The sequence below is a fragment of the Bactrocera tryoni genome, chromosome 1, assembly GCF_016617805.1.
Source record: "Bactrocera tryoni isolate S06 chromosome 1, CSIRO_BtryS06_freeze2, whole genome shotgun sequence".
NCBI lineage: Eukaryota > Metazoa > Arthropoda > Insecta > Diptera > Tephritidae > Bactrocera > Bactrocera tryoni.
In genome coordinates, this window is record NC_052499.1 from 47725408 (window position 1) to 47749585 (window position 24178).

The 24178-nt window shown below is 40.0% G+C and overlaps 1 protein-coding gene across 2 annotated transcripts in view; it reads right to left on the reverse strand.

The window, feature by feature from the left end:
- The window catches only part of LOC120772331, a 93554-nt gene that overhangs the window by 5125 nt on the left and 64251 nt on the right, over positions 1–24178 (reverse strand). For both annotated transcript variants that reach the window (XM_040100885.1, XM_040100877.1), the window contains 2 exons: positions 10580–10854; positions 2498–3571 (listed from right to left, as the gene is read on the reverse strand). In XM_040100885.1, the coding sequence (XP_039956819.1) occupies positions 2498–3571; positions 10580–10854 (1349 nt within the window). The remainder of the gene's footprint in view (positions 1–2497; positions 3572–10579; positions 10855–24178) is intronic.

Below are 24178 nucleotides of genomic sequence, written 5' to 3' on the forward strand. Positions count from 1 at the left end.
CTCAAGCAGCTCACAACTTCCGGTCTTTGACCAAGTATCCTCTGGGTAGCCTAAGAACATTCGTTCGAAGGCGAGCTAAAGTGAGAAGGCGAAGTATCCCCTACATAAGGTTGTGCGCTGGGTTTGGAACCCGCCAAGTAAAAAAGCGCCGCCCCCAATGAAAGATTACCAACTGCCTCGGATGAGAGACCCCCCTTTTGATGACGACCATGGTGTACGGCTGTCATCCCATAACGTGACCGACATTGATAAGCCCAGGTATCGCCTTTACGGCAATCTGAACAAGAGCATGACAAGCAACTTTATAATTCAATGGAATGATCTATCAGGATGCAAAACTGCAGAAGTAATGTGCAAAGCGCGTTAGATCAAAAATTCACAAAGTTCCTGTTCACTAGATACTGCACCACACTGATAGAAGAGATGGTATCAACATGATTGGAATACTCGCTAATCACAGTCGGATGGCGGCAAATACACCCACAATGCGTCTGACAGATGGAGATGACTGCAGAAATTGTCATGAGCAAGACATCAAGGAAACCTAGGAAGATCTCTAGTGCATTTTTTGTGCCTCGCATTTGCAAGACAACGCTTCAAATATTTGAGGTCCCCACAGAATAAAACACTGGAAGAGGTGTCGATACGAGACGACCAAACGACAGACATTCTGAAGAATGTTTACTTCTCTTGAGCTCTTGAACTACGTTGGGAACCGCGAAATGTATCCTGTTTCAACCAGTTAAAGGCTAGACATTGAAAAAGCGGTATGCTCTGAGCTGGTATTCTTACAGGACCAAAGATCTTCCTATAACATCCCTCGAAGTAAGTGAACAGTTTTATGAACTTATTGGAACTGCGTTTCCCGCCGAATCACAGTATGCCAACTTGTCCCAGCCCTTTATTTATTTTTTTACCTTTAAGGCTGGGTACCCAGTGTATGTTTAGCACCAAAAGTCTTTGACTGTTCCAAAGCGAAGTTAAATAGAATAACCTGAGGTCAGAACGATGATGAAATAGCAGTGAGACACAGCTCACATCTGGGGTCGCTAGCTCCTTGAAAGTTTTAACGGAAAAAATAAAGATCACTTTATGTTGATTGACCACACCCTGTTTGGGGGAAAGCAATAAGTTAACTGTAATCGGAGTCACTTAAGGGTAGGGCCAGGAAACGAGCTATTTCGACGGATTCGGACTTTAGGGAAAGGGCAGATGCTTTGGTTTCAATGAGCATGCAAAGAAATGATTAGTGTCATGCGGGTCCTCTTTGCATTCAGGACATAGGTTTTATATGTACGTCAGAGTGGATTCTGGATCCATATGAGTGTAACCTGCTGCAATACCCTGAACGAAGCTGCGCTAGAGCCAATCTTATTTCACGCGACAACTCGCGCTCTTCTTTTGCTATGAGTGCTGTTTGGGCTCCAAGTACGGCATTCACTGGGAGAAAGTCAATGAATTTGTTGATAGCTCCACTGCAAATTGCGTCCAGTATGTGTCGAAAATTGATCACATCTGAAAATTGGTCGGTATATTGTTTTGGTTCGTCGACATGTTAAAGGAATGAGTAGAAATTACTTGGAGAGTTGTGAAGCATGACATTCCATTACAGCGAAGATGCGGGCCTCACTATGAAGACACTCAGTAGAAGGCATACGAAGCGCGGTCTTCTGAAAAGTCTGTATCTTCTTCATCTGGGACCTACTGCATCCAAGCAACCATGTTGGAGCGGCGTAGTTATGGTCGGTCGATCGCTTGCCTTCTATGTTACTAACAACGTCTTTTTGTCCTTGCGCAAAGTGCTGCCGGCTAGGGACTTAAAGATCTTTTTGCGGCTCAGTGCTATTTTAACTATCGCGGTTATGTGCAGAGTGAAGGCGGACAAACTTTCGAATGGTGCACTTAAAATTTTAAGGTCACTTATCCTCACAATTTCAATATCATCGACGGAAAAGTTGAGGTTCAGTCTTTGTTTCGTCCAGTTTGTAAATAAATAAAATAAAGTTTCTAAGTTTTTGCACTGAAGAAGAGAGAAAGTTCTAGGAGATAGGAGTTCACTTTCCGGTTCTACGATACCCGAATTGACCCGGACCTTATGCCGCCGAGGGCTGTCATTTCGAAAGTCTAACCCTGTTTGGATTGGTAAACAACAGTATATAATTGTCTAAATAAACGCTTCGGATGTGGTCTTCATAGTCGCAAAAAACAAAACTTAAGATCCCCCACCGAATTCACCACAGTGAGTGTGAAATTCAATTATTTTAGACCTAACTGAAATACTTGATTTAAAAAATCGGACCTCAGAAGCCAAATTAATGTGGCGTATATTCTATAAATGGCACACAAACAGTTTGAAAAGTGCACATGCAGTCAGTCAGTAGGTCCAATAGGCACATCGCTACCAGAAATTAACGTATACACGCACACTTATGCATTAGATGTATGTATGTTTGGAGGCATGCATCATTAAGCGAGAGCGTACTATTACTGTACTCACCATGAGACAATAGATTACCAGCGGCTCAAATAGTTTAATATGCTTTACACAGTCGCCGGCACGCTCCGACTTGGCAGCTTGCAAATTTAGGCCGCTCGCAAATAATTCGCCCATCAAACGATAATACTCCGTAGCCGACAAGTGCGGTTGATTGTGGTCGTTGCCACCAGCTGCAACAGCTGCAACACTCACAACGCCACTGGCATGACCGGAGTCAATGAGCGCCTGACCACGGTTGGCATAAGTCGCTTTTGCTTGTGCACCAATTACATTTGGCTCATTATGTCTGACAGTTGACGTAGTCATTGTCGGGGTCGACAAACCAATGCCAGCTGCGCCCTTCAGCGCGCTTGTTGAGTCATCACTTGTTGTTGCCATTGATCTCAGAACTCCTCCAGCTGTGGCGGTGGAAGCCAAAGTTGTTGCAGCAGCGGAATTTATGGCATGCAACATAGTCATTGCCTGCTGGTGATCGCCACTGGCTTGCGTGAACTTACTGCTGTTGCTTCCTCTACGGCTACTTCCCTGCTGAGCGTGTTGCTGTTGTTGTTTGTTGTGTGTTGGCCACTTTTGTTGTTTCTGCGGACTCCGCTGCTGCTGTTGCTGTTGCTGTAGGTGTAGTTGCAGCTGTTGTCCTTTGCTGCGCACCACAAAATACGGCCTTATGAATGTGGCATAATAGTCTCGCTGCTGGTTGCCATAATTTTGGCCAAATAAATATTTCAACAGTTGCCGCAGACATGCGATGCACTCGCCGGGCGCATAATTTACGAGTTTGCTCAAATACTGGAGAATTTCTTCAATTAATTTTAGAGTGGCGTTGGTTGGGAAGACTGCCGTAGCACTGCTGCTGCCGCCGCCGCCAGCTCCAGTGTTGGACGCAGTATCCGCGCCACTGCTGCCGGGGCTGTGGCCGCGCTGCCGCCCATGGCTGGGCGTATGGCCGGTGGGCGTGCCGGCGGGTGTTGGTGTTGGTGCGGTGTGGGCGCGCAATTCAATGCACAAGCCCAAAGTGTTGAGGCACGTCCGGAGTAGCGAAATTAATAACCTGCCGGATTCTTGATTTATCGTTATCTGGATAGGTGGCGGAAGAGAATAGAGAAATAGACGTTAGAACAGTGTTTCGAAGTATATGTGTGGGTACAAGTGGTTTCAAATGTATGTGTATGTGTATGTGTGTAGGTGTTGGTGTAGTAAAGCAAAGCCTGGCGAAATTTCCTTAAAACTAACGCGTGGCATTAAGTGCAATTAATTACGAATACAAGTATATTTTAAGCAGCGGAAGACTCTCAGATTTTGCACAAAATTGAGTTTTAATTTAAACCTTAAGACCAAAATAGAAATTGCACCGCTCTATTTTATAATAATAGGTTGTCAAAAAAGTCCTGCGGTATTTTCGCTAGTTGGCGCTGAAAGCGCGTAGCTCTAGTTTTATCCGTAGCATCGGGTCATGCTATACCTTTTTGGAAAGCTCATTTCACGCGCTAACACGTGTTTGAATGATTGTCGTTTCTTTTAAGTCGTTCGTGAGTTATAGCGTCGCAAACATGAAGCAAAATAAAGAGAAAATACGGCATATTTTACAGTACTACGACGTTAAAGGCAAAAATGCATCTCAAGCCGCCAATAAAATTTGTGCAGTTTATGGACCCCATACAGTTTCCATTTCCACCGCACAACGATGGTTTCAACGTTTTCGTTCTGGTGTAGAGGTGGTCGAAGATACGCCACGCTACGGAAGGCCTGTCGTCGAAAATTGCGATAAAATCGCTGAATTGGTCGAAAGAGACCGGCATAATAGCAGCCGTAGCATCGGTCAAGAGCTGGGCATGAGTCATCAAAAATTCATTTCAATTTCAATAAAAAAAAAAAAATCAATAAAAATACCGCAAGACTTTTTTGACAACCCATTATTATTTTGAAAATAATGAAGAGAAAAGTATGTCATATTACCGAACAACACATCGTACCAAATCACTTTTTATCACAAAATACTACATCAACTAAGCATTATCTCTCCGTGTCACTTATCCCTCACATTACACTCTACCATATCACATAACAGCATATCTCTATATCAGATCAGCATCACACAAAATTACAGACATCTCCTTGCAAACGTAACAACTCATTCACATCAAACACCAGATCACACCGTTTCAGTTAATATCACATCGTCATATCATACCAATTCATGTCACACCCCAATATATCATCATTACAGCATCCACCACTGAAGAGGTGGTCTATGAACTGCCTGAGCGGTGGTCCATCATCCGTACTATTTCGAGGTAAAAACTCAAAACTGAGAAGAATTAAACAAGGGGTTCCGCAGCGTGGTATTCTCTCCCCGTTATGGTTTAACTTTTACATCTCGAAACTCCCGGAACCACCAGAGGGAATTTCTATCATATCATACGCTGATGATTGCACGATAATGACCTCGGGCAATGGAATCGTTGGCATGTGCTCAAAAGTAAACGGCTATCTCCTCGACTTTCTTCGCTTCCTACTGGGGTGCTTTCGCATAAATCATTCCTGCTTGAAGCAGCACCGCCTCCTACGAGCATTAAGAGATCATTCCTCAACTACGTTGACGACATCAACGCTATACGCGAACCAGACTTCGGACACAACTAACTTTCGACAAGCACTGACCGCCATATACAGTAGAGCCATTAAAACTTTCACCTACCGAACCCCTCTCAGTGAATGTAGTCAAACCACCATCCATTGCAGACGTAGAGCTCGAGTTGCCGTGAAACGAGAGTGACGCTAGCTCATGGGGACTGCTAAAAATATTAAAGACACTATATTATTTTATCTGAAATCTAAGTCGGTAAATGTGAGTGAATTAGCTGTTGTTGGGTGCGATGGAACTGTAGTGAATACAGGTTTCAAAGGAGGTGTTATTCATCTGATGGAGGAAGAATTCAACAGACCATTACAGGGGATTATCTGTCAATTGCATTCAAATGAATTACCACTACATCATCTTGTATTACATTTAGACGGAACAACTATAGAACGTAAATACTTTTCAGACGCCATCGGATCTCAATTACAAACTTGTCAAACTGTGCCGGTAGTCGAAATTGCTGTTATACCTACAATATTTCTTGAAATAACTAGGGAAGAGCTTAGTACTGACCAAAGGCATTTATACAACATAACGACTGCTATACTGGTATATTTTCTTCTGATTTAGCTAATATGGAATCCCTTAACCATTCTAGATGGTTAACAACAGCTAGTCTAATTTCTAGATTGCATGCCACTAAAAGTGACCCAGAAGAAAAGCTAGTTGTATTAGCCAAGTATGTTATGAAAGTTTATGGACCAATGTGGTTTACAATAGAACGTAATTCTTCATGCATTAACGGAGCCAAAAACATATAACAAGCCTTTAACTTAAGTCGTTATTTGAACTTCGAAATGAAAGCAATCGTTGACAAAGTAATCCAACGAAATGGATTTGGTCACCAAAGTCTTCTCATTGCCATGTTTGATGATGACAGAGAGATTATAAAAGATCTTGCATATATAAGAATTGTAAAAGCAAGAACAGGGAATTCTCGAAGACTTTGAACGTTTAAAGTACCTGCATTCAACTTCGATGCCAAAGATAACATTGTAGCAAGACTGTGATATAACTGAGCCACCTCTAACTTTAAATATGTCTGATGAAACCTTGAAAGACATTGTCAAAAACGGTCTTGGTACATGTCAGAATATTACACAATATTTTCTAAGCTACATCCAAGCTGTGGAGCGCTGCATCAAGTTGGTAACAGAAGCATCGAGTGCAGTTTGGGGGGGAAATAAACGAGACGATTTCAAAAAAATTTTTTCTCCATACATTATCACTCCACCTTACTGCCCACCTCTTTGCATACCCTGCTAACACCACTCATCTGATACCCTTCTTCCTACTCATCTGACATTATTCTCCCTTTGGTACGACCCCGTCGAAACTGCACGTTGCCTGGGTCTACCGTTGAATGACATCAACAACAACTTATCTGAATTTGATACATCGTTAATGCCTAAGTACAATCGACAGTGATTGCTTTCCCATTAAAGTCGTCCAAAGCGACCGAGAAGGCAACAATTTGAGCAAATATTTCTTCAGATCGATTGGATTAGCTTAAAAGGTCAAGCCAAACATAAATACCACTTGTACAGCTGAGAACGCAGACCCATTGATACGTAAATAATCCTAAACATTAATCAAAAATACTATCAAAAGTTGACAAAGTGCTATCAACTTGCCCCAAAGTTGTTCAGCTGGCTTTCTGAAAAAAAAGACTTCTCTTCGGAGCCAACTTAATGACTACCACGGCTTTAAATACGCTACAGTGTAACGGTAGCCTAAAACTATGCTTGACGGAGAGCTCCAAACAGAAAAAATCCCCTCGAACGTTTCTACTAAATTTCCAACCAGTCGTGAATAATCTCACTGCGCCTCTTTTCCATCGATTTCAATCAATCCACATATCCCTCTTCGGTAAATAAGCAGAGAAAAAGCTTTTAGGAGTAGACTATGCGACGCTGTGATCTAGGATTTCAGGGATGCAGTCGAAGAATGAGAGAATTTCAGTTTTATTCAGCTAACATAGAACTATTTTCAAATCAGAACAATAAATTATCGGAGGTTTAGACGTCGAGATCAAAAAATGTCGAGATAGAACTTTTCAGCCCATGCACATCTGCTGTCAACTTTAGTTCGCTGTAGTAATATTATCTCATTTCGATAAACTAACATTCTTTGAAAGTAATAAATCTACAGTTTGCTTCCAATTTTAGAGGACCACAAAAACTCGATCGACACACAACTCACAAACACACTGATCTAATAATAAAAGAGCATACATCGTTCACACTAAGAACTCCCACCCGCCGATTGTCAACTTTATACACCATTTCTAGTGTGATGACGTCGCTGCTCGGTGCATTCTCTTAGTTTTGTACTGAAGCCCTTAAGCGTATCTGTGCTGCTATCTGGACCATGCTTGGGCAACACGTCCAAGCGTAAACCAGAAATAAACCGTCACACAAATTACATTACCACAAAAGCTTTAAAACGAAACTGCAGCCAGACAAATGGAACAACAAAAGCAACGCATTATGAAGCACAACGACGAACGGCAGGCAGCTGAGGCACTCAGTCAGTGCGTCCGTCAGTTGAAGTTAGCTATTTTGGCAGTCGTTACACCCATTGTAACTTTAAATGCTGCACAAATTACCACTTTGCAAGTATCAACCCGCGCGCATATGTATGTGGCTATGTCTGTATGTGTGCATCGTGCATACATATGTATATAGGTGCATATGTTTTACCCAGCTTCACTTAGCGCGCGTACTTCGGAGCCATGATGCTTCACTCCCCACGGCTGGCTTGCTTGTTTTTATGATTTCTGCTAGTTTGCAACTTTTTAAACCACAAGTATCAGATACTAAAAATCCTCGCAACCCACGCAAAAAGCCACAAAATCTCGCACACTACACATTCGGCATTCGTGCGGTTGCACAATAGAATTACAACAAAAGCAGTTACGCGGGTGGCTCGTGAAGTAACGCAGTGACATAGCTGTAGCAATAGATTCCCCTTCCAAAATCTTCAGTTATCGACTAGAACCATAAGTATTTGGAGCAGAGAAAGTGTTGATAAGTCACCAAAAAGATTAACGGAAAGCGATATCATTCTTCTTCTCTATTGGCGTAGACACCTCTTACGCGGTTATAACCGAGTTTACAACAGCGCGCCGGTCGTTCTTGCTGTACGCTGCTTGGCGCCAATTAGAGATTCCAAGTGTTAGCCAGGTACTTCTCCATCTGGTCCTTCCAACGGAGTGGAGGTCTTCCTCTTCCTCTGCTTCAGTGCAGCTGCAGTGTTTTCGTCCATACGTACGACATGACATAGCAAGCGCAGCCTCTATCTCTTAAATCGCTGTACAATGTCAATAATGTCGTATATCTCATACAGCTCATCTTTCTATCGAATGCTATATTCGCAGTGGCCAACGCGCAAAGGACTACAAATCTTTCGCAGAAACTTTCTCTCGAAAAATCGTAACGTCGACTCATCAAATGTTGTCATCCTCCAAGCCTCTGCATCATATAGCTGGATGGGGATGATGAGTGATTTGTAGAGTTTGGTTTTTGTTCGTCGAGAGCGGACTTTGCTTCTCAATTGCCTAGTCCGAAGTAGCACCTGTTGGCAAGAGTTATTCTGCGTTGGATTTCGAGGCTGACATTGTTTTTGCTGTTAATGCTGGTTCCAAAATAGACGAAATTATCTACTACTTCGAAGTTATGACTGTCAACAGTGATGTGGGAACTTAGTCGGCAGTGCAACGACTGCTTGCTCGATGACAGGAGGTATTTCGTCTTGCCCTCGTTCACCACCAGACCCATTTGCTTTGCTGCCTTATCCTTCTGAAGAAAGCAGAACTAACAGCGCGATATGAATATCACCAGCATTCGCCGATTAAGTTCTGCAGCTCGAATTATTTTCTCCAGCAGCAGATTGAAGAAGTCGCACGATAGAGAGTCGCCTTGTCTGAAACCTGGTTTGGTATCGAACGGCTCGGAGAGGTCCTTCCCGATCCTGATGGAGCTTTTCGTGTTGCTCAATGTCAGTTTACACAGCCGTATTAGTTTTACGCGGATACCAAATTCAGACATCGCGGCATAAAGGCAGCTTCTTTTCGTGCTGTCAAAAGCAGCTTTGAAATCGACGAAGAGGTGCTGTGTGTCGATTCTCTTCTCACGGGTATTTTCCAAGATTTGGCGCATGGTGAATATCTGGTCGGTTGTTGATTTTCCATGCCAAAAGCCACACTGATAACGTTCAATCAGTTTGTTAACGGTGGGCTTTAATCCTTCACACAATACGCTCGATAGATATTATGCGATGTTGAGGAGACTTATCCCACGGCAGTTGGCGCAGATTGTGGGATTTCCCTTTTTGTGGATTGAGCACAGCACACTTAAATTCCAATCGTTGGGCATGCTTTCGTCCGATCATATTTTACAAAGAAGCTGATACATGCTCCTTAGCAGGAGGAACACGGCGAAGAGTGTTTCGCGTTTGAATAGTTCGGCCGATAATACATCGTCCTTCGCTGCTTTGTTGTTCAGGCTAAAATCGCTTTGTCGATTTTTGATAGTATTTTTCACAAATGCTTAGGAGTACGAGTATTTAGGTATTACAATGGACCGGAGTTCTCAGCAATCCAACTAGGATCAGTTTTTGAATAGATCTTTTAACTTAAACTCACTTTAACTTAGCCCACTGATATATTCAACTGCCCTCGTTAGTAAGCGCGGAACATGGCCAACTGCATGTGGCTGTAAGCAATACCCAAAAAGCCCCACGGGATAGTATTTACATACCAAAACAGAGAGCACATTTACTACAAACATGACCACACAAACATACATTCACACACATACACACACATACATACAAATAATCACAGATTCACACATTAAATGTGTAGCTAGAGATAAAGTCGCTTTGAGTTCACAATCGAAATTTAAATTCGCGAAAGACCGAAACAAACTGACGGGGGTCAGACAAGTTTACGCAGCAAACCAGAGAATAAGGAGCGCGCCAACATAGCGAGAAGCCACGAGGAACTTTTACAATTTACGTAATGTTCAAGAGTGAAGTCACTAATGCGCGTCAACCAGCAACTAAAGCTGGCCGACCAAACTGAGGGATATGTGCAACTACGAACGCATACATACATATGTATATAGAAGAGAGCAACTGCAGACACTCACACACAAGCACACAATATTAAAATACGCTCGGCAAATGCATTTGGACTCGAAACTCGCAGAAAACAGTGGGGATTTGATGTGAAGCTTTCGTGCTACGTGAAGACAATGGTATTATATATACAAGCTCACATACACACATACAACATCACAATATCACATGGCTGTCGGAAAATCCGCAAAATAACAGACGCACCGAATACAGATTGTATTCTTATTCTCCGCACTCTTTTGTATTGTCTCTATCTCAATCTGTGTGTGTGTGTGTGTGGCATGCGACGCAATTACGCTTACCTTGTAGCTGTCATTAGCACTTCTTAAAATGTTGTAAAGTTTTATATAAATGTAATCGCTGCCGAAATATCCGACGCTCTGCACCAGCGCCAATTCCTTCGCATTGGCGAACAGATCGCTTTTCTGCACTTTCACAAATAGTTGGGGCTTCTGTTGCGTAATCAAATGATAGTAGATGTTGAGTATCTTCATGACATGCACCAACAGTTGATCCAATTGTAATTGCAGGGAGCGTTCCGGTTGATCGACGGTTAACGTGGAGGCCAGCATGTAGCCTGGAAGTAAAAGGAAAGTAAAAGATGGAGATGAATATTTATTCTGAGAAAAGTAACTGCAATATGGTTAAGTGGAAAGAAGCATTTCGTCACCTGAAATGCAAAATAACGTATCATCAAAAAATTCAAAAATGAGTTTTTTACTGATTACGATTCACCACATCTTATTACATATGTGTCGCAAATTTTAAGCTTCTGCGGTCAAAAATACCCAAGCTATATTAAAAACTCAAAAAAACGTATCATCAATTGCTTGATTTCGTTAAACAAAATAACGTATCATCACTCAAGTATGTAAAAATAACAGTGTTTTTTTTTATATCGAAGTTAGCCTTCATTTATTGTTTATGTTTATTTTTAGTGATTAAGTTCAATGTGCTTTGGTTAGTTTAGGCTACGTTGTTGATCGAACGTGGACTACTATGTACATATGTATGTATATGTAGTCCTTTGTGAGGCCATAGAAAATAAGAACTCCTGTGTTCGAACTTATAAATTAACAAAACGCTTCCCGCCAGTTCGGTGGGATGTCTGAAGGTATGCGCCCCCAAGTGATTAAGTGAAGCTGCCAAGAAGGAAGTGTTGAGTTGTTTCCACCTAATCTTCTTCCATACAGCTTTTGCAGATGACGTCTGGTAGAATTCCCAGCCTTATCACGTGGAAGCCAATAGGGCAATGGCGTGTTACAAGCCCCAAAACTAGGGAAAGGCTGCCTTACTGAGGGCAAAGAGATCAGTAGATCTCATGCGAACGATCTTGAGACAAAAGACTTTTCAACAGCGTGTGTAAAAATTGTGGCCCAGCAGTAATAGAATAGGATACGGGAGCACAGATCCGCTCCCATTCTACCGATAGCGGTTCTAGGGTGCCTCTTCTTGCTAGCTCATGTTTCCTGCGATTCCGCTGTGGTCTGGCACTCATATCATTCTTATCACAAAGGCCCTCGATGCTATTGATAGCGAGGTTAGGTCTTCTATCAGCTCTGAATTCTCTCATTGTTAATGAGTTCAAGGCTGGAATCGCCGCTCTGCTATCTGAGTCGATGGTCACTCCTCTGAAGGAGACTGCCCTCCGGAGTGACAATGACAATGTGGCTGCCCTCCGGAGTAGTAAATCTACTGGGACACTGTCCCTTTTCTCCAACGGCTTCTTCCCACCCACAACTCCTTCGGTATATGGGTAGAGAAGGAGCCGCCAGAGTTCGGTTTAGCGATTCCATGATCCAAGTGATCAAACCCGTGCTTTTCTAGGAATTCAGCAGCCTATTCTTTTGCAAAGTTTAACAATAACTAAGAAGAAATGTCAACATCTGCAGGACCTAGAAGCTTTAATTCCAGCAGACTGTTATTACTTTTATGATAATATACCTTTTTAATAATTAGTTATTTAATAAATAATAATTAAACATTATCCTCATTTTTTAGCTTGCAATATTTAAATTTTTTCTAGTACCTATGTACATATTAATAATAAAAATAACATGAAATATGAAAAAATTGCAACTGTTTTGATTTAAAATTAAAAAAAAGTATTAATATTAATTTTTTTAATTTTTATACAAATTTAGATTGATCATACGTTATTTTGTTTCAGAAATGAAAATTCAAAATAACGTAAGACACCTACTATAAAATTTGCTTAATTTTTCCATTATTTTTTTTCTAAAATATACTTATAGGTTCATGTTAATTCAGATTTGAAAATTTTGTTTCAATATCTTAAGTGGTTTTCTTTTTATACGGTTTTTTGCTTTTCCTGTAAACCTACGAAAAGTGATGTTACGTTATTTTGCATTTCGGGTGACGATTTGAAGAATATATTATCCAACAAACTTCCAGCCAAATACTCTTTGTATTTATGACTCCTGAGCACTTGGAACATGGCAAGTCCTTTGTGTTGTTGAGAAAACTCACACTGAATTTGAAAGGAATGCTATAAAAAACCACTTGAACCCATCTCAATCTCTATTTAAGCCAATGAAAAAATATTGAATAACAAGTTTGCTTGAAACTTTGTGGTTCCAATAGAATCGGAATCGTTGAAAATCATGAAGTATTTGAATTGCCATCCAAAGCATTCAGTAAAAGTCGTGCAGTCAATGAAAAATTTCCTTATTCTAGTCGTACATTTTCTTAAGGGGGTATTCTGGTCTAGAAATTTAAAAAAATCTAAATTTTTGTTTATATTTTCAAAGTTTAACTATTCAAGAATATGTGTACAAGAGGATTTTTCAAAAATTTAAATTATTTTCGGAGATATAAGCATTTTTCTGACCCATTCTCAAGACATTATGCGAAACTTTAAACGCGTTTTTCTCAAAACTGACTTATTCGGAACGATACCCACGATTTCTCAGGTTCTACTGGACCGATTTACTTGAAATTTTTATAGAGTCTTCTTTATAGGCTTGTCTATGGTTGGAACTAGCCCCATCCCCAAATTTTTATTTTTATTATTTTTAAAAAATTCGAAATTGTCAGAAAAAGTGATCCAAAAAAACTTTTTTTTCAGGCAGTCGTCATTTTATGAAAAAAATTTTTTCCCACTTTTCAGTAGTTCCGGCCATTGCGACATTATTCTAGATTAATAATCTTTTTTTTTTGGTTTCAGATAACTAGGAGGGTTGAAATCATGGGTATGGTCACGTCGAAATTTTTAGAGACCCCCCACTTCGTCAGCTCATAATTTTTGAAATTTTTTACTTTTTTTAGTTTTTAATTTTTTTCTGTACTCTTCTAAAATTAACAAATAACTAATAAAACAAGAAAAAAACGTTACCTTCGGTTACACCGAAGCTAAATACCCTTCAGAGGTGCATTTCTGTTAGTAACTATGTGTTCAGTTTGTATGGAAGCTATATGGTATAGTTAACCGATCTGATCAATTTCTTCGGAGATTACATTGTTGCTTTGGAAAATAACATATACCAAATGTCGTGAATATATCTTGTCAAATGTGAAAGTTTTCCATACTAGAACTTAATTCCGATCGTTCAGTTTTATGGCAGCTATATGTTATAGTGGTCCGATATCGGCCGTTCCGACAAATGAGCAGCTTCTTGAAGAGAAAATGGCGTTTGCAAAGTTTCAAAACGATATCTTAAAAACTGAGGGACTAGTTCGTACATACATATATATACAGACAGACAGACAGACGGACATGGCCAAATCGACTCAGCTCGACATACTGATCATTTATATATATACTTTATAGGGTCTCCGACGATTCCTTCTGGGTGTTACAAACTTCGTGACAAACTTAATATACCCTGTTCAGGGTATAAAAATGGATAGTAAAAATATTAATTGCCTTTTTTTACGACACTTTGAAAATTACCTGAAATTCATGCTTCTAGACCAGAATACCCCCTAAATGACGACAAAATCGGAAAAATTAAAGAAGCCACGCTTGCAAATCGTCGTATTGGATCAGAGAGCCACCTGAGTATTTAATAACCTCTTGTGGATCGACTAAACCCATATTGGTTAATGTTTTGAGTATGAAGCGTGTCTACGCTAGACTCGTACCAAAATAGCTGAATCTTTTGCAAAAACGACGTCGAGTAGAGGTCGCAAATGAGATCCTTGACAACGCAGCTGAAGAGCCTGCTATCATCAAGAGCATTATTACTGATGACAAGACGTGGATTTATGAATGCAAAATCGAAACTGTGCAAAAGTCTACCGAAAGGCGAAATAAGCAACGAGGACGGTGAACGCAGTGGACGCTCTTAAGCCACGGTTATCGACGAAAACACCAAAAAGTCAACAAAATAATTTCCGAAAATCCATGAAATGAGCTTCGAATTACATCCGCATTCACCGTATTCTCCAGATCTGGCTCCTAGCGAATATTTCCTGCTTTCAAGTCTCAAAAAAATTCCGCTTGGAATAAATTGTCGTCGAATGCAAAGCTGATCGCTGAAACTGAGGCAAGTTCGCACGAAAGTTGGGGAGTCGGTATAATCAGTAATCACCTAATAATAATTGCATAAGGAACTTATACTACTATGACAGGCCGAGGACTTTTCAATTGATCTGTTATTATGACACTAATAATGTTTATAGTTTTCATTTGTAGTTTTTTTACTTGCCAGGTCCCAAACCAAGCGCACAACTTAGGCGAGGGGATGTTTCGCCTTCTCACTTTAGCTCGCCTTTAAACGGATTTTGTTTTGGCTACCCAGAGATAATCAGACATACTTGGTATAAGACCGGAAGTTGTGAGCTGCTTCAACCATATATAAAAAAAACATTTCTGCCCACTCCCAAGTGAATGGAGCTCAGAGAACTTCCAGCTACTTGATCGGAAAAAACATTTTCGAGCCGTTCGATACCAAACGAGGCTTCAGATAAGGCGACTCCTAATGGTGCGATTTCTTCAATCTAATCCTGAGGAAAAAATTCCAGCTGCAGAGCTTAATCGAGAAGGTACAATATTCTACAAGAGTGTACAGCTGATGGCGTACGCTGATTGATATCATTGGCCTCAGCAACCGCGCCGTCAGTTCTGCTTTCTGTAGACTCGATAAGGAAGATAATCGTATGGGTCTGGTTGTGAATGAGGGCAAGAATATCTCCTGTCATCGAATACTCATGGCTTGGCTCTCACATCACTGTTGACAGTCTTAACTTCGAAGTAGTAGAGTCAATGTCTGCCTGGAAATCCAACGCAGGATAACTCTTCGTGCTACTTCGGACTGAGTGGGCAATTGAGAAGTAAAGTTCTCTCTCGACAAACAAAAACTAAACTCTTCAAATCACTCATCATCCCCGTCCTGCTATATGATGCAGAGGCATGGACGATGACAACATCTGATGAGGCGACGTTACGAGCTTTCGATAGAAAGGTTCTGCGAAAGATTTATGGTCGTTTGCGGTTTGGCAACGGCGAATATAGCATTCGATGGAACTATGAGCTGTACAAGTTATATGACGACATTGACACAGTTCAGCGCATTAAGAGACAGGGGCTACGCTGGCTAGGTCACATTGTCCGAATGGATGAAAACCCTCCAGCTCTGAAAGTATTCACCGCAGTAACCGCCGGGAGAAGCAGAGGAAGAGTAAGACCTCCACTTCGTTGGAAGGACCAGGTGGAGAAGGACCTGGCTACGCTTGGAATATCCAATTGGCGCCACGTAGCGAAAAGAAGAAACGACTGGCGCGCTGTTGTAAACTAGGCTTTAACCGCTTAAACGGTGTCTACGCCAGTAAAGAATAATATTGTTTATTTGTTATTATTATAATTTATCTACTAGTCTAATTAGACGAACAAAATCAAATAGCTCCACAATTTAATAAACGCCTCAAAGGGTTAACAAAACTCGATGAAATCAAATTAAAATAACGGTATTAGCATATTTACCACATTTATTTTATTCTACATATATTATTTTAATTTATTTTATTTATTTCTATTTTTCGCCGTTATAACTGTTAACATTTTATGCAGGATTTGATGCATAAATAACTGCTTTCCGCTATAACCGTAAATTAACAACAATAATTGGGAATTATTGAATTATTTGGTGAATAGCAAAAACAAAAACAATAACATGGTAATTATTTATCACCTGTGTGCTTTGCATACAATTTTAAAATGTCCGCAAATAAAATATTTGCATTATTGGTTATATTAAATTACAAAAATCGCGAGCGTGTGTAATTATTTAAATGCAACTGCAGCAGGTGGACATTCATATGTAACGGCCATACATATATACATTACATATGTAAAACAATTCCATATACATATATATGTGTGTGTGTGTGGGTGTAGTTGTGCGTGTGTAGATGCTAATTGCAAATGTCAATTGACAAATCGTAAATCGAAATGTTAAAGCAGATGATTTTATTGCGGTTCCATTGAATTCGATTAACCCGAGGCGAGGCGCTTGTAAAAAAATGAGCTATTATTAACTAAAATATTGAATAATATTTACCAATGCATTACATTATTGGTACTTATAAATACAGACATCAATACACATGTAAGTACATCGAGAGCGCTGTAGTTGGAAATGCATTCAAGCGTTGAGGCGATCAGGCCTCAGACATCAGAATAGTTGGCAACAGCACAAACAAGCATACACAATCGTAGCAGGTAAGGAAGAGCACATTTCGAACGCTGTCAAAATATTTACTTTTGCAATGTGTAAGAGATAAAACTAGAATTAACACCAACAAAAACGTCAGCATCGAAATCCAACGAAAAATAACTCTTACCGTTACGAGCTTTCGAGAAAAAGGTTCTTCAGAAGATTTGTGGTACTTTGCGCATTAACAACGGCGAATACCGCAGACGAAGGAACGATGAGCTGTACGAGATATATAACCACATTGACATAGTTCAGCTAATCAAAAGACAACGGCAGCGCTGGCTAGGACATGTCGTCCGAATGGATGAAACCACTCCAGCTCGGGGAGTACTCGTAGCCGCTATTTAGGACATGTCATCCGCATCCGAATGGACGAAAACACTACAGCTCTGAGAGTATTCGACGCAGTACCCCCGGGGGAAGCAGAGGAAGAGAAAGACCTCCACTCCGTTGGAAAGACCAGATGAAGAAGGACCTGGCTAAACTTAGATTCTCCAATTGGCGCCAAGCAGTGAAAAGGAAGAACGACTGGCGAGAAAATGTAGCAAAATACTGCACTCCGTACAATAACAGGAGATAGTCAGGCCTTCATGCTTCCTTTAAGGAATACAATGCTCTCCTTTCCAAGCTTTTTCTGCTGGAATGCTTTCGTAGAAATCGCTCTTGCAGTGATCTGCTTGGAGCGGAGCAGCCTTCTAGGAATATCAGCAGAACATTCCTTGATTAAGCCGACTACATAGAACAATACTCGGACCAGATTATGGACGCAAATAGTTTCAGACAGACACTGAATGCGATTCACAGTGGAGCCATTAACAGCTCCACCGACTCCCTCCCAGTGAATGGCGAACTTGGAGTCGCAAAAATCAGTATACTATGGCATATGAAGGTTAGGGCAATTTATGGACCGATTTCACCGATATATACAGTATAATGTCAACCAGCATTTTCAAAAAAAAATTAGATTAGGTGTGTGAAGGTTTCCAAAATTAATCGATATTTTCGTGATTCAAAGACTTGATAATCTGAGGCTTGAAAAGGACCGATTTCAACCATTCGAGAAGTGTCACACTGAAAAACGATACGGCGAAAGAAAAAATGGGCAGTCGAACGGTCAGACAGATGAAAAAATGGACGGACGGACAAACGGTCAGTTGAACAGACGGGCGGACTAATAAACGGGAAGACGAATGGCGGGACAAATGGACGATCAGACAGACGAACAAATGGAGGGTCAGACGGACCGACGGACTGACAAACGAACGAAGTTAAATCGGTCGGTCGGACAGACGGGTGGACTAGCAAAGGGTCGGACGAACAGTGGGACAAATGGACAATCAGACAGACGAAGAAATAGTGGATCGGACGGGCTGACAAATGACAAACAGGCGGACTCACAAACGGATAGCAGGACAACCGGACAAAGATCAAACTAAGAAATGGAAAGTCGGACAGACGGAAAGACAAACAAACGGAAGGACAAACAGACGCAAGGATAAACTGACGAACGAACAACCAGCCGCCGAACATCCGAATTCAACTCATCTCGTCATCCCGATCCATTTGAAATATATATTAGGTTGTTGGCGCTGAAAGCGCATAGTTCTAGTTTTATTCGTCGCATCGGGTCATGCTATACCTTTTTAGAAAGCTCATTTCACGGAGCAAAATAAAGAGAAAATACGGTATATTTTACAGTACTACTACGTAAAGGCAAAAATGCATCTCAAGCCGCCAATAAAATGTGTGCAGTTTATGGACCCGATACAGTTTCCATTTCCACCGCACCACGATGGTTTCAACGTTTTCGTTCTCGTGTTGAGGTGGTCGAAGATGCGCCACGCTCCGGAAGGCCTGTCGTCGAAAATTGCGATAAAATCGCTGAATTGGTCGAATGGGACCGGCATAGTAGCAGCCGTAGCATCGGTCAAGAGCTGGGCATGAGTCATCAAAAATTCATTTCAATTTGAATAAAAAAAAAAACAAAAAATCAATAAAAATACCGCAAGACTTTTTTGACAACCCATTATATAACTCTATAGATATATTAATATTGCAAACAACCGTTATTTGAACAATACAACTAAAGCCAAACTAACATGTTACCGGGCTATAAAAATGAAAGTTAACAAAAACAACAACAAACTAGTCTAACAAAAAACAGCTCGTAATCGAACTGAACGCAAACAGTAATACTAAAATAGCTTAACTTGCATGAGTAAATTGCAATCGACAACTGAAACAATCTAATTAACGCGATGCACATATGAACATACATATGTATGTATGTGTGAGAGTGCGTGCGTTTCTGCATCAGTCTGACGGAAGGTAAAGCATTAATGTACATTTTATGTTTATCGCTTTATTCAATTAAGCATATTTCCATATTTGTTCACTATTCAACATTTGCGGTACTTAAACGATGCATTTGCTGTGTTGCTGTTGTATTTTGTCAATTACATTGCTTATTTAAAGCCTTTGTTTTAATGTTTATTTGTTTTTCGGTAAATATATTCGGCAACCGTTAGCTAATAATATTTAATGGATCAACTAGTGGCTTAGACTGGCTTTTGGACTGATGAGCATTTGAAAGTATTTGTAACTATTGGTGATTGTCGAAAATTATACAGGTTTAAAGCATCACGCTAGCGATATATAGATTTACTGTTCGTTCTGGATATCCACTCGCAGGTTCCAATTCGATTGCAAACCTGACAACTTTGATTCAATAATTGCCCTGCAGCTTCTATAAGAAATTAGTTTTGTTATTGTTGCTGGAGAAACATCAAATGTTATTTAATGATTGCTCTAGAACTTATTGTGAAATAATATTTCAATTAATTAAGCTTTCCAGAACGAATTCTCTTAATTAATTATAATCATTAGTCACAATCAACCCTTTAACAACTCCAACTAACTCGCCCCAATGTAACGTATTACTACAAGTTACTTTCCAAAGTTAACAGGCCTTTAAAAGAAAATGGTTTTTTTCGGCAAACTCAATTTATTTTATACAAAGTTGTCTCTGCTTCAAAACAGCTTTTTGCAGGGTCCAAAAGCATGTCGAACAAGTGTTTTAGCTCGCTGGCCGGTATGGCCGCCAGTATACCGGTGCAAGCCTTTTGAATGGCCTCTACGTCTGCATAACGCTTTCTTTTTCATGGGCAAATGCATTTTACCGAAAAGGACGAAGTCGCACGGTGCCATATCAGGTGAATACGGGGGCGTGGTTAATGGTTAAAATGTGATTTTTGGTCAAATAATCGTCCTTCGAATGTTGGATTCTGAGCAATTTTTGTCAATTTGTGCGGAACAAACCGTGCACACACCTTTCGTAAGCAAAAATGTTCGGTCAAAATGTGATAAATCGATGTTTTGGAGATGTTCAATTCCATTTCCATGAATTTCAATGATGAGTTTTGATGAATTCACGCTCAGTTTCGATGGAATTTTCGATGATCACTGATTTTGATTGGCCCACATGTTGATCATCATTTATGTTCTCACGACCACTTTGAAAACGTTGAAACCACTCAAGCACTCTACTTCGGGTTGGGCGATCATCGCCATAAACTTGTTTCATCAATTGAAACGTTTTGGTTTTACCAATTTGAAAACAAAATTTAATGTTGGCTCTTTGTTCGAAGCTCATTTTCGCACCGACAACAGAAACATACTGACACTGAAAACGCAATAACTTCACTTTCAATCGATGAAATGTTATGAAATCTAACGCACCAGTCGACAAAAAGATGGCGCCATCAGGGGGCGCTAGGTTCAAAAAATCCTGTTTACTTTGGAACGCACCTTGTATTCTCTTCCTCTCATGCTCTTCTCTTCAAAAGCATTTTGAAACCCTGTTTTTAAATACATCTTACTTATGAATTAATAAAAGTTTTTCGTCTAAAAATTGAAACGTGCTGAAAATCTAACCTCTCTTTTATGCCGTTATTTAATACATTTAACGATAATTGGCGAAAAATAATCAAAATACTAGGAAATATGCTAAATTATAATATGAAAAGGCTGTAAAGTATTTGTAAAAAGCATAAATTTAATATTTATAAATTAATATTATATAATAGATATATGTACATAAATGATTTGTTATTTATGAATTTTCTCTTTTTGTGTCTTGTTTTTTTTTTTACATATATTATATACACTGGCATACATACAAAAAATGCAGGAATTTTCACTGGCATTCGCATTTTAATTTTTATTTATGCATTTTTAAGTCACTTTCCCGCTTTTGTGCCCACGCACCCATATACCCCTAAATACACATACAGCCTCGCTTATTATTTCGCTCTTTTGTGCGTGTATGTGTAAACATCCCGTGCACAGGGTGGCAATAATTCAAATATAATTTTCGCAACTTCATAAAAGCGGCATAAATTATTATTATTTCATTACCAGCTGACATATGTGCGGTCCAACGGAGGGTTTGCTGAGCAGGAGGGGCCAGACAACGAGCGCTTGGTAGCGTGGTAAACAGCAGTGACAAATGTACTATGAGGGCCCCACACGCAAAGCAATTGCCAGTGAATTAAACGAATATTGGCCAGTGCAAAAACATACAACAACAACTACATATAGACATTTATTGTGATACATATGTAAATGTATATGTGTGTGAGTGTGTGTGTTGCCGTACAATGCACCTACTTCCGGTTATTTAGGACATCACTGTTTTCTTTATGCTTACAGTCGAACTCCACTTTATATTTGGTACACAGTTCGAGCCTGCCCGTGTGCTTAGCCGCCTATTCAGCTCACTTATGAATTTTCACTTGAAAATCTGCACACATAGAGAATTTCGGATGCGAAAACCAAACTTCATAATAAAGGGCTTAGTAAAAATTTTAATTTATTTTTTTTTTTTCGTATGTATCCGCTTTCTATGTTTGCTTGGGTCGCATTAAAAGCGAATGCACGCCCATTATTTGTTTTGGCTTTTCCATTAAATATTTATTTAATTAGCCAAATATAAATATTTGATGGCGCTTTGTTCGTTTAAATGCAGTGAAATGCGGAAAATTAGGCTAAAAGTTAGCAGAATTTCGAATTTGTTTATATTCACGCACAATTTGCGGGAGTTTGTGAACCAACATTTTATCCTCTTGAATAAGAAATAATCAAAATTACATTTTCGTGTTAAACAAAAATATTATTACCATTCATAGCGAGGCATTTGCGGGGTTATATCCACTTCATATTCTTCGAAAATCCGGCAAACAGTTGAACTTAGTGCAATCGGCTTTCAAAACTTCAAAAGCTTTTTTCACCGTCGCTGGTCGACCAGTCGACTTGAAATTTCTACACAACCTTCTAGGATACATTTCTCAAGTAATAAACGATGCAATATGATTTTTAAAACACTTTAAGGGGCTATACCAGTGTGACACTTTCAAACATTTTTTTTTTGTTTTGCTTTTTCGATAGTTTATATATTCAAAAATATCCTGTGAAATCGCGATGACCGATCGACTTCAAATTAAAACTGGGTATAGTGCATTGTAGAGAAAATATATTTAAGTTTAATAAACATTTTGAATTTTTTTGTTTCAGCTACTCATTCGTCCGGAATCATGCCAGCTGTTGAGGCACTTTTTTTCGGCACTTCCGCAGACAGCACATAACTCCGTCATTTTTCAATATTTTTGTAAAAAAAAAATGTGAATATAGCTAAAAATATACTTTATTACGTCCATGGAACGTCGAAACATTCAATCCAGTACAAATTCACGAAAATCGCCTAATTTTTCATGCGTCACACTGGTATAGCCCCTTGAAGTGTAACTTTTTTGTCATAAAAAAAACTGTTTTTGGGAAACCGCCATTTTGTCAAAACCTAAAATATTGTCTTACACTTCGATCTTTGGCTGTATTCATATATTGATGTAACAATTTTGTTGAATTTTTTTTTTATATACTACTGTGTCCAAAAAATAATGTGACATTGGAATTTAAACTGCGCGCGTCGAAGGATTTGGAGAATTATTTTTTTTTTTAGGTTGGTAGTACTGTCAGTCACATTTATGTCAAATTTCATGTCAAAATATTCATTAGTGTTTGAGATACGTGTCGTTTTGTGAGCTGCTAAAAGTGAGTTTTTCGTTTTTGCGATGTCGAAATTTGTTGAGCAAAGAATTTGCATTAAATTTTGTTTACGGAATCAATTTTCTGCTGCGGATACGTTGAGGATGGTGCAGAAAGCCTTTGGTGATGAGGCTATGTCTAAAAAAATGTGTACAAGTGGTATAGTGAGTTCCAAGCCGGCCGTGAACGTGTCGAAGACGAAGAGCGACCAAGGCGACCATCAACCTCAACTTCAACCGACGAAGCTCACGTTCAACAAATCAAAGATTTGGTGTTGAAAACCGTCGATTAACAATTAGAGACCTTGCTGATGAAGTTGACATATCGAAAGGCTCAGCCAATACCATTTTGAAGGATGTTTTGGGCCTCAAGCGCGTCAAATCTCGACTGGTACCGAAAACATTGAATTTTTTGGAAAAAAGGCGTCGCGTTGAAGTGTGTGAAACGATGCTTTCCGACTACCAGGGTGTCATGAAACGCATTATAACTGGCGATGAGACTTGGATCTATGCTTACGACCCCGAAACAACCGATCAATCGAGCGAATATCGAGACGTCTAACCACGAGCCGAGACCAAAAAAATCGCGCCAAAGTCGCTCAAAAATCAAGGTCATGTTGACTGTTTTCTTCGATTATCGTGGTGTTGTGCATTATGAATTCCTTCCAACCGGTCACACAGTCAACAAGGAATATTATTTGAACGTTATGCGTCGTTTGTGTAACGCTATCCGCCTAAAAAGGCCGGAATTGTGGAAAGACATTTCTGGGTTTTTACACCACGATAATGCACCATCCCATACTGCCCTCGAAATTCGTAATCATTTCGCTAAAAACTCAACCCATATCGTTCCGCAACCACCGTACTCACTTGATCTGGCGCCGTGCGACTTCTGGCTGTTCACCAAGCTCAAAAGACCGCTCCGGGGACACCGTTTTTATACGATAGAGGAGATTCAAACCCCAGCGAACACGGAACTGAAGGCCATCCCGGAAAGTGACTGCAACCAGTGTTTCGAAGATTGGAAAATCCGTTGGCATAAGTGACATGCATCGCGAGGGGATTACTTTGAAGGGGATGAAATTGCTTTGGAAGAATAAATAAAGAATTTTCAAAATAAATA